The following is an 11,562-nucleotide window of genomic DNA, read 5'->3' as shown; positions in this document are numbered from 1 at the left end:
AGGAAAAAAAATGATAAAAATTACAGGTGAGGAGCCCCGAGGCTGCAGGCTTTAAAACTTATGTGCGCCTGGATCTGAAACAGCCCCACCCAACATCAGAATAGGAAGGGAGCGTCCATCAAAATCATATCCAAAAAGGTAATATCTGTGCAACTTTAAACAAAAATAAGCTCCTTGAAGGCAGAAACACCTAAAAATAGCATCTAGTTAAACAAGAAAGCTTCAAGTGAACACCTTTTCATGGTATTAGGCATCAGATGTCAAGTACTGACCTGAAGATTTATTGGTTGAGGTTAAATGCTTTGACGGCATCACAGTAAAAGCTCAGGGATTATGTTTGACAAAGCAGTTTGGAGCTGTCAAACCATCCAGAGGCACAATCCACATAGATTAAACTATTAAAGTGGCACATTTGAAGCAAAGAACTACTCTTACCTGTGCATAACTTCTTGAAGTCCTCATAGGCAGTCCCCTGCCCTGCAGGCACGATCATGGAGCCCTCATATTTAAACGCAGCCCTGCAGGAAACACAAAGCTTCAACTCAGCTCATGCTTTCAGTCAAAGTTTGCATCATGTGCACAGAGCAACCACAATGAGGAAAATGCCACAGACCACCCCACGCAAAGCAGCTGCTGTGTTCCTGCACAATAAACACAGGACTACATTAATTATCTCCCCAGAACTGCCTCTGTGTGAGCGTCCAGACAGCCTGAAAACAGTGCAGACACGTTCAGGAGACCGTGTGGACAGTTCATTGTGCAAGGAGGGAGCAGGTGCTGCTTTTAACTGCAGGGCATCTTCAAACTTACTGCGCCCGCATGTGCACATAAAATACACCTTATCCAGTTTGATTCGTTTCGAAGAGCCCATTGTTCATTCGTCACATCGACCAAATCTTAAAACGCCTCTTTTTTTTCATTGAAAATGTAGCGCAGAAAACGGCGTGAATTTAATTTGGAACTCGGATTATATATTTAAAAAATAATTTATTTGTGTGTTATTTTCCCGCCGAAGCGTAAAATACCTTTGTAGGATTCAGTCTCTTCATTCCGTTAAATCTAGGATTCCTTAATTGTCGCGAATACACAAAGTGATTTAAAATTGACGGATTTCTTAACGGGATGCACACTTACCAGTTGGTTTCCGTGTTGTCGTCTCTAACATCGTTGTAAGCCTCTCTGCAAGCCTCTTTATCGATCTGGGTTGCCATTTTTTTTCAGGTTGACAGGAGTTGATCAGTCGCAGTGAGTAGTGGATCGGTCCAAAAGACAGGGAACGTTACACGGTCTTTAAGAAACTGCGGCTAACTTGAAGGGTTGATGCTACACATCAGACGAGTCTCGATCGATTGTAACGTTCAATGGCTCCAGGACAAAATCACGACCGCAGCACTGAAGCAACTGAGCCGGTAGGACTTAACGGGAGACGAAGGTTCTTCTAGTAAAAAATTCGGTTCATTTCCTGGATCTTTGGCCTTTATGGGCGTTGGTGATGTTAGTCAATCAGGTTGCCAGCAGACAGACAGAGAAGTTCCCCCCGGACGCTGCGTTCACCGCCTACACAGTTAATCTCTGCCGGCCGCTGTCAGGCTAACGGAACTGTGCAAATTCCATTTCCGGTTTTGACTTTCAGAATATAACAAAAGTTTGTGAGCTATAAATTAAGACCAGTGAGCTAAGGTCCTTCCCATGTAAGTAAAATAATTTGTTTTTTAAAATGCGCAAAGTTTTACGTAACCTGCATTTAAATAAATCTGGTAATTTTCTATGAATATGATCCGATTTACCAAAATTGCACTGGAGTCAAAATAATATTCATACCCCCCCCCCCCATTTAAATAAAACATTTTAAAGATTCTGTTTTAACCTTCCATTTTCTGAATTTCTAAGCCACATGTTTAAACCAAGCAAAATTAAATCCTAGCTTGTCTTAAGATGAAATAAAACTTTTTTTTAAGAATAAAAATTAGAATCTGTTTTATTTGGCCAAGTTGTGCACAAAGCAATGAACTTGACTCCAGTTCTACTTTGCTTTCAGTTTACAAGCTATTTAAACATGAAGTTACCACTAAAGATCAAGTGACTATCCAAATGCTAATGCATTCAGGAAGACATCATGTGATTTTATTTTCTTTAGTTGCCTGTAAATCTATTTCTAACATATTTGTATTCATGTAACTTTTATAAACAATACACCACTTTAGTTTGTGGAAACAAGTGTCCAGTGCCTGCCTGCAATGCTTATTTGTTTACTTACTTTATAAAGTTATTCAAGCTTCAGTAAATTTATTTTTTAGTTTACTACTTCTTACACAAAACTTTATTTATGTACTTAATGGCTGCTGACACTCAAGGAGGGATGCATGAGAAAAAGGAAATGCATTTTAGTCTTTTATCACCAACAAAACTTAAACTATAATGCATGCAGCTAAGTGGAAATGAACATCTAAATATGTTATGTCTTGTGAGGAAGTTTTGTTGACATACAGCAGGAAAACCCTCCTTCGATATTTTTCAGTAAATATTTTATTGTGAAGGAAAAACAATCAGTTTCCGGATGTGCTTTAATCACATCGTGCAACTTCACAAAGCAAGTGCAATTAGTAATTTGTTTTATTTTCAAAAGCATTTGCTATTTTGTCAGTGATTAGCAATCAAAAATGTCAAAGGTTACATATTTTTGGTATTTAAGGGGGTTGGAGACATCAACGCCTCACAGACACACACGTGCGCGCGCACACACGCACACAAAGCATCACAGTCCATCAAACAAACAAACCGTTTTCTGCCACCTGCTGGCTCCAGACTTCATGTAAAAACTGGTCAGTTTTAAGTAGAACCAACAGCATGGGAGCATAGATCTTTGTTGGACAATGCAACACCAGTTTTAACTGGTTTATAATGTAGCTGCTTTCATATTAACTTGAAACCTTTAAACAGCCTGATCAAAGTTAAATTACATCTGCAATATACCAACTCCTGCTTCTAACAGTTTGCAGGTGGTCTCCATTCATCCAGAAGTGTAAAGCATAGGCTGAAATTATTTTCAATGGCTTTTATTTATCTGGCACTTTTAAACATTTCGTGTCTACTTTGTCAGTTGGAACCTATTTAGTTTGCATAAACTTTAAACTGTTGTGATAACTTCCAGAAAAGGTTAATTCTGAATCTGAACATGTAATAAATCTTGAAAAGAGATGCCATTCTGTAACAGATTCAAATTTTCTGCCAGTTATTAAACAATGGTGCTTGACAGTATGAACCTGAAGCTGTTTAACTGGTTTAGCTGGGTTAGGTCAAGTTTCAGAACAAATCTAGGACATTTTAAATGGGTCTTAAATCCTGAAGTTCTTTTTTACTTGTATTCTCCACTGTAAAGCTCATATTCTTATTATGTGTGTATTATTTTATATAAAAAAAAATGAGTGAACAAATATTCGTTCAGCTTCATTTTATCACTAGTGATCAAATTTCTTTTTAAAACTTCCCCAGGGCCTCCGTTTAAAACAGAATAGGGAACACTTTCTATCTTGAATGTACACTAAAAGACTAATTTTAATCAAGCTCGCGAGAGAACAGCTGTACCAATAATATCATCCGGTTAAACTTCAAAATAAAACACAAAACAGGTGGTAACAAAAATGGTTTTAGATTTTAGGCTGTTTTTCCTCATAGTTTAAACTTTTTATGAACGATTATTTTTTTTTTAAATAAAGAATCTTTCAAAAGCTGTCTGTAAAATATAACAATTCATTATTTTCTTTTTCGCTATCATTACTTGTTTGGCTATACTGTATTATAGGTACAAAATGTATTTATTTCGTATTTTAAACTGAAACTTATACAGTTATTTAAAATTGTTAGACTTCATTAGATATTTTCTAAATTTTACTGTAAAACTGACTTAGTCGTTTTCTTTCGAAATTCCCACCTCATCAAATCAACGTTGAACTTCACGAGCAAAACCCTTTATTCTGAAAGTTCAAACCGGAAGTTTATCACCTTAGCATGTAGCTAAAGCTAGCTGTTGTAAGGTTGTAATACTACACATTTGATCTGTTTCTGCAGTCTAATAAACTGACAATAGATAATAATTTTTACTCGGCAATATGGGAATTATTTGAAGAGATGTCTACGCGAAACTTTGCGGCTTGTGACGTCGTTGAAAACTTAGTTTTTAAGAGAAAATGTTTTGTATTTCTTCGTGTTGTCTCTAAGTTAGAGGATGCTAAGTGAATTTAACCAACAGCCTTCCGAGCCGCTACGTGTAAGTAATGTTTTTAAAACCCACAATTAAGAAATTAAATACTTTGTAAGTAATGTTTTTAAAACCCACAATTAAAAAAATAAATACTTTTTTGACAGCATGGCTGAATTCTATGGTTTCTAGCTTATATGGGGAAAAACACTAAGAACTTTTAAAAGATTTTGACGCCTGACAGTTTATGATGTTACATGATGAACATGCGTTTTGTGTTAAATGGAACAAGTTACTGGCTTCATGGTCATCTATCATTGATTAATAATAATAAACATTAGACCATAGTGGGAAACTCCAACATGTTGGCGTTTACCTAACAAACTGGGTCATGTTATTTGGGTAATTATTTGTCCCTTTAAATGAGGCATAAGGGCTTTAATTTAAAAAAAAAAATGTTTACATATCAGTTAGAAGTTCAAGTTATAACACTGTGTCTGTTTGTTTTTAGATGATGTCTGTCTGAGAGGACAGGATGGACAAGTCCAGCCGCGTGTGTCGACCCCAGAGTCTCAGTGAATCCTCCAAGGTTGGTGTGCTGGTTTGATTTTAGTTCAACTTAAAACTTCACTTTAATGTACCACAAAATAAAACATCAAAACTTTGTATGTGAGAGGCCATAAACAGTCAAAATCTCAATAAATGAGAACAAACGCTCGATTGCAAGATTGGGAATGGTGGTGCAGAGTTTTAGAGAAGGTGGGCCTGTGATCAGAAGATTGTTGGTTCAACTCCAGGTACCTACAACAGCAAAATGTGGGTGGGTTAGGTGAAACACCCACACCTGCCTCCACCCTCATTTGCCCCTTTCTGGGTCCTTGACCCCCACCATCTGATAGATGGCAGCTCTCTGCTCCACATAGAGGGCTGTGGTAGCTCAGTGGTCTGTGGTTGTATCAGGAAGGCCATCTGGCGTAAAAATAATTGCCAAGTCTTCGTGCGACTTAGTTCACTGTGGCGACCCCTGACGATGGGAACAGCCGAAAGAAGAAGAAAACAAAAACGCTTGATTGCAAAATAGTCGCAGATTGACCAAAAAATAGTAAAAAAAATTAATGGCAGGTTCATTATTTAATTTTTTCTATAAGTTTTCAGTGTTTTGTTGTGTAACCAGCAGACCTGAGATGGTCTCAAAGTTTCTGAATAAAGATCAGCTTTCCCAAAATATTTGTAAAAACAAAAACTGCTTTGATAATTGATTCCCCACTAAGTAACTGTGAGCATTTTCCTCAAAGCATTTCCTTTGTTGAGCAGATTTAAGAAATCAAAACTGTATATTTGTAGTTCCATATGGCTCTCTTTACTATGATAAATAAGGTTTTGTGTGACTTGTTGTTATTCCAAACCTTTACAGTGGTGGTAGACACAGCAAAATTTAGTTAAAAGATCTTTAAGAGACTTCGAGTCAACGTGTTTTCTGTGTTGGCAGATATTTTACTCGGAGCACCAGGCTGTGGAGGTTCTGCAGGGCTTCAATGAGCAGCGGCAGCAGAACCAGTTCTGTGATGTGGTGCTGCTCGCTGATAATCAGCAGATCCCCGCTCACAGAGCCCTGCTGGCCATTTCCAGCCCATACTTCCATGCCATGTTCACCTTGGGCATGAGGGAGGAGCATCAGCAGGAAGTATGGAAGAGAATATGACCTTTTTTTTTTTTTCCCACAGTTGTGGGCTTTTGGCTGTTATACCGTGTTGTAAAGTCAGGAATTACAGAAACAGCTAATGCATTACTTTCAAATCCCCAAAACTAAAGGTTTTCCAAGTGTTTTTGGCTTATTTACAGCACAGAGCCCAAGTAAATTGGAACACCAATACTCATATGAATCTAAATGTACAGTGAATAATTTATGTTCTTGCTGTAGATTCACAGTTTGAAAATATTCTAAGCATCAGCTGTGAAAATAATGATTCAAACTGGGAAGATTGGAGGAGTACTTGCCTTTTTATCATATCATGTAACTGATGAACTCTTGCTCTTGCTTGTTACAGGTGGAGTTGGTAGGGGTGTCCTACATCGGTCTGAAGGCTGTGGTGGACTTCCTGTACAGTGGAGAGCTGCTGTTAGATGGAGGAACCATTGACTGTGTACTGGAAGCAGCACACCTTCTGCAGGTAGGACACTGGCTACCTGTTGATCAGGTTGTAGGTTGAAAGTGCAGATGAACAGAGTAGATTGTTAGATTTTTGCTTATTTTACAACACAAAAATAAATTAAATAAAATATAGTGACTGAACACCTTTTATTTGTTTCTATTATGTAATTTCATTTGAAAATGAAAGACTTGATTCTGGTGAGCCTATGAATGACTTTTGAAGCAAAAAATGCACAAAGTTCACGTAAAGCTGCAGTAGAATGACTTTGAACTTCGTTTTTATATGAACATGACGAAGTCAAAACAGCGCTATCAAAAATAACAAAGCACAACAAATTGTTTGATAAAATAAAGATAAGGTTCTCGATTTTATTCTTAAAATATTTTACACATTCTTTAAGCATTACGCAAGTGAAGGGCAAATGATACAGAAGCTTCGGAGCTTGTGTCGCTCTTCTTGTAGTGGGGTGATTCGAATCACTGTGTCGGAGCTTTTATCAAAACACCCCTGACCGATGACGTATGAAACTTTGAACATCATCACTGCTTCACCTCGCTTTTCATTAGTTCAAATGTTTTGGAATGATTGTCACAGAGCGTTTAAATTGACCACACAGTCTTTTCTAAACTTTTAAGGCTGTCAGGGAATTGAAACGGTCAGTTATTCAGTTGTTCTCTTGCTTTAGCTTCAGTTGGCTACCTGATGTCACAGTTCACAGTCAGACTGAACCTGAAAGCTGTACCTGCCTATCATTCCAATCGTCCACTATCTTTACCAGCTCCTTCCTTTCTGGGTCACAGCGTCACTGGTGCCCTTATCCAGTAGTCACTGTGAGAGGTGGGGGACACTTGGACAGGTTGAACGTCATCACAGAGTCACATACAGACAAACGAGACAAACAACCATTAACACTTTCACTCAGGGACAATTTAGCGTTATAGTCAGCCTAACATGCATGTTTTTAGTCTGTGGGAGGAAACCGGAGTACCTGGAGAAAACCCAAACTTGCACAGAGAGACGATGCAAACTCCACCCAGAAAGTTCTCCAGCCAGGATTTGATCCGACAACCTTCTGGTGCGACCAGCAAGCCTGGGCCTCTCAGCAAGCTGGGCTTGCTTCGCTTGAATCCCTCCAGCTTTTTGATGGAGTCTCTGCTCCACTGTGCTGCTGCTTCACCTGCCCATTATGGTTAATTATAAAAAAAAGATTTAATATTTAGGAAACATTAGGATTTAAAAAATGTTTTCCCCTCACTCGCTCTCGTGCAAGGCAGATGCTTTTTTTTCTCTTCCTCCTCCTGACTTTTTTTACTGTCTGACTATGTATCGGAGCTCCTATTTTACACATTTTCCAAAACTAAAACTACTGTCATGGATCTGGTCAGCTGGACTTTCAACGCAATCAATAAAATCTTTTCAACAAAGCCACATGGTTCTGGAGAGCCCTCATGCCCCGCTGAGATGCACACGGCAGGATACGTCATGGATCCATGGGGAGTTTGGCAGTTGATGTGTCTTTCTGTATTGTCTCAGGAGGATGCCAAAGATGTTTATATAATTGGAACCATGATAGCAGGGTTACTGCTTTTTGGCATCGGTGGATTGCAATGTTATCGGCTGTTAAGGAAGACGGCGGCAGCAGTTTCGGCCATGGCAAAACTGCTGAGTCTGTGTGAAGGTTTGGTTCGTGCTTCGAGTACTCAAAATCAGCTGATTTACGAGCTAAACCGTAAGATGGAAGTGATTTGTGAGAATCACAGCCCACCTGCGGCTTCTGGGACTTGCCAGCATGTTGGGGACAACCTTGGAGTGGGCTCATAAGGATAGACCAGTGGAATGCCCACAAATCTGGCCATTTTGGAATCGAAAGTACCAGTAGGACTCGAGGCTGGCAAGGAACCCCAGCGCCTGAGAACTTCTGTGAAGGCTTCTCAGAGCTGTACTGGCTGACACCAACACCTTATCAGGACAATGGACCATCTAAAAGTGCTTCATGGACAAATTTTTAATATCACTACCATACCTTTTTTAATACCACTATCTATCCTCATGGCCTTTTTTCCTTTTCTATCTAAAAAGTATTCTGAAAAAGGATAAGGGGCCGCGCTCTCAAGGAGCAGCAGCAACGTGCACTCCACCCATCTTCGGACGACTGTACGAACATAATCTCACTGTATTTCGGTACAACGATAATAAAGCTTATTCTGATTATGATTATGATTAAAATGCTAAAAGTATGGGGGGAAACGAGTCTGAAAATGGATTTTTGTTTCAATATTCCAAACTACTGAAAGTTAAACATAAGCTGAAATTATTGGTCTTATTTCTCTTTCTTAATAACGTACAACTTGCAGCAAGTCAAAGTTGAAGATTTGTTGATTTTTCTTGTGAATCTTTTAGTTTATTCATAATTATAATGCAGTAACATCAGGTTTTAAGTAAATGTGTCCCCACCTTTTCCTAATCTCAGTGTAAATTAGTAAAAACACTGAAAAATTGTTGAAAATCAGCTTTACTGTAACCTCTGACTGTAGTAGCATGCTACTAGCTTTTATTATAAAAGTGAAAGGGGACAGCTTCCTGATCACTTCTACTTCTATTTGTAGTTGTGTGATTGTATTTTGACACAGTATGAATGTCTACTCTGAATGTTTTCTTGTATGTCCCTAAAATGAAAAAAAAAAAAGTATTTTTTTTAAGGTAACTAAAATTTTAGGAGATGGGGTGGTGGTGGGTGGGGGGGAGTCAACAAAAACCTGACACAAGAGCTTAGAAATGCATCATTATCTACTGCATAATGCCCTTTGGAAATCACTTTGTTGATGCTATATATTCAATTTATGTTTGTCAAACTGTGTTATTTATGATAACCTTCAAAAATTCAACCAAATAAGTTAGAACTTGTGTTTTTGTTACCAAGCTGCTTGAAGCCAAGTGCCTGAGATCAAATTTAAAACGGGTTCTTTCCTAAATTGTCTGTTGTATGTGGACATGTTTCTGGTTCATCCCAAGCGTTTAAGAGCCTTTTCATGCCAAATGATTCAATTGAGTGGCTCAAAATAACATTTCCTTTTGATCTGAAGACTAGACTGAAAGTAAGTGGGAAAAGCTGCTAAAGACCAAAGAAAAAGTTTGAAAGACTTCAGAATTCTAAAGAATTTTACAATTAGGTCTCACGCCTTGTAAGCAAAATATAAAGAATGTATAGACTAATATATATGACTCAGATCTTTTGTGCATTTTCAGCTGTGGCGAGCTGTGGATTTCTGCTGCCAGTACCTGGAGCGGGAGGTGAATGAGGAGAACTACCTGTACCTCCAGGAACTGGCTCAGGTCTACAGTCTGGAGCGGCTCGATGTCTTCATTGATCACTTCATCCTCGCACGTTTCTCCACACTCTCTTTCACTACTGACTTTCTTCTAAGTATTCCGTTGCACAAACTCACTTCCTACCTCTCTTGTGGCCAGGTAAGACCTCCACGTCATTTTTACGTTAATACTGGTAATATATTAGTCAGATGTAAATGAGCAGTTATTGTTGGTGATGGTTAGGTTCAGCACGACAGCGAGCAGGCTCTACTGCAGGCCACCCTGCAGTGGCTCACTCAGAACCCTGAGCGGACCTCATACGCCCAACAGCTGCTCTCCCACATTCGATTCCCCCTGATGCCGGTGGGGGACCTCATGACCCAGGTGCTCCCAGCGGTGCAAGCTCTGCTGCCCAAAGAACCCGGCTGTGAGGCCCTGGTAGAGGAGGCACTGGAATACCATGCCAAGCTGAGTGCTCAACCACTTCTCCAAACTGAACGGACCATGCTGAGGGGAGGAGTGGAGCAGCTGCTGCTCATTGGAGGAGAGGTACAGTTAAATGCTGTTCTATTCAATTCTAATTATTGTGCTTACAGCTGCTTTAGAGAACTCGTAAAATTTGGAAGTCTAAAGAGTTCTGATCAAATAGTGTGAGTTTTCTCAAAAGCTTTTTTTTCCCTCTCCATTTTGAGGAAATTCTTTCAAATTTGGAGCTGAAGTCCATTACGTCCTGTTCTCTTTGCACGTCCAGGTGTTTGAGCGGGGAGAAGACCTGAGTGGCACCGTTTGTTGGCTGGATAGTGAGACAGGAAGCTGGGAGTTGGAGACTGAGCTGCCAGCACAGAGGAGCCACCACTGCTTAGCAGTACTGGGGGGCTTCATTTTTGCTGCTGGTGGCAGCTCATCGAGGGACAACGGAGGAGATGCTGCTTGTAACCTGCTGTACAGATACGACCCACGCCACAATCAGTGGACCAAGGTAAAGGAAAGTTCCTCTTTATTCTGCCCCCATTAAGCACTGTTTAAATGTTTATCATCTTCCTATTATTTGGTGTTTTTTATCAGCCTGGGTGCTGTGACAGTGTGTGATGGTTTACAGGGGGCTCCAATGAACCAGCAGAGGGTAGACTTTTACCTGGGGACTGTGGGAGAGTGCCTCATTGCAGTGGGAGGGAGGAACGGCACCGGAGCTTTGTGCTCTGTGGAGGTTTACTATCCTGCAGAGGACTGCTGGTCCTACGTAGCACAACTACCCAGGTAAGGACACCTTACACACTGCATCTGCTGCTCACGTTTTCTTATAGTTCTTTTTTAGAGAAATATGTTTATATATTAGTTATTTAACACTAACTTTTTATTCATTTATACATTAAAGCATCCCAAAGTCGAGGGATAAACTTGTCCTGTCTCTACAAATAACAACTTAGTAATAAACAATGAACAACAAAACTTAATCTGTGGACACTTTACAAGACCCCATTAGCACACACTTTTTATATTAGTTTTTTATTAATAAGACCACTATTTTTAGATATATAAAATCATTCCCAGTCTTTTTTTTGTTTGTTTTTTTGCTGAAAACATGCATATCGCATTACGCTGGGCAACTCGAAACATTTTATGCTTTTGAAACATTCTGTTTGTGTAAAATATATATTAAAATGGTTCTTTAAAAAAATGTTATTCAATTGTTTGTTCTACTTTATTTAGACTTTTGATGTTCTTTTAAAGCTTGAATAATTAATATCTCAGTGTTAAGTACAAAGTAGATTGACAGGCATCCCTCTATAAATGGTCAGAGTGAAGGTCAGCACTGAAAATTAGCATCCAAACCCCTGAAGACAAACTTTTAAAGACCACTAGAACAACCCCCCCCCCCCCCCCCCCCCCCCCCCCCCCCCC

General features: G+C 39.4%; 2 protein-coding genes across 2 annotated transcripts in view; one reads left to right on the top strand and one right to left on the bottom strand.

The window, feature by feature from the left end:
* Window positions 1–1,597, bottom strand: part of cotl1 (coactosin-like F-actin binding protein 1) — a 7,189-nt gene extending 5,592 nt beyond the window's left edge. Inside the window, exons 1-2 of the mRNA XM_037683386.1 lie at window positions 1,135–1,597; window positions 436–518 (exon numbers count right to left, since the gene is read on the bottom strand). Coding sequence (XP_037539314.1) covers window positions 436–518; window positions 1,135–1,211 — 160 coding nt within the window. The 5' untranslated portion in view covers window positions 1,212–1,597. The remainder of the gene's footprint in view (window positions 1–435; window positions 519–1,134) is intronic.
* Window positions 1,598–4,732: 3,135 nt separating this feature from the next.
* Window positions 4,733–11,562, top strand: part of klhl36 (kelch-like family member 36) — an 8,329-nt gene continuing 1,499 nt past the window's right edge. The window contains exons 1-6 of the mRNA XM_037682683.1: window positions 4,733–4,787; window positions 6,247–6,369; window positions 9,598–9,819; window positions 9,904–10,209; window positions 10,412–10,639; window positions 10,760–10,917. Of these exons, the coding sequence (XP_037538611.1) occupies window positions 4,734–4,787; window positions 6,247–6,369; window positions 9,598–9,819; window positions 9,904–10,209; window positions 10,412–10,639; window positions 10,760–10,917 (1,091 nt within the window). The 5' untranslated portion in view covers window position 4,733. The remainder of the gene's footprint in view (window positions 4,788–6,246; window positions 6,370–9,597; window positions 9,820–9,903; window positions 10,210–10,411; window positions 10,640–10,759; window positions 10,918–11,562) is intronic.

This window comes from Nematolebias whitei, chromosome 10 (assembly GCF_014905685.2).
Source record: "Nematolebias whitei isolate Nwh7 chromosome 10, NemWhi1, whole genome shotgun sequence".
Taxonomy (NCBI): domain Eukaryota; kingdom Metazoa; phylum Chordata; class Actinopteri; order Cyprinodontiformes; family Rivulidae; genus Nematolebias; species Nematolebias whitei.
This window is presented reverse-complemented; position numbering and strand designations above follow the sequence as displayed.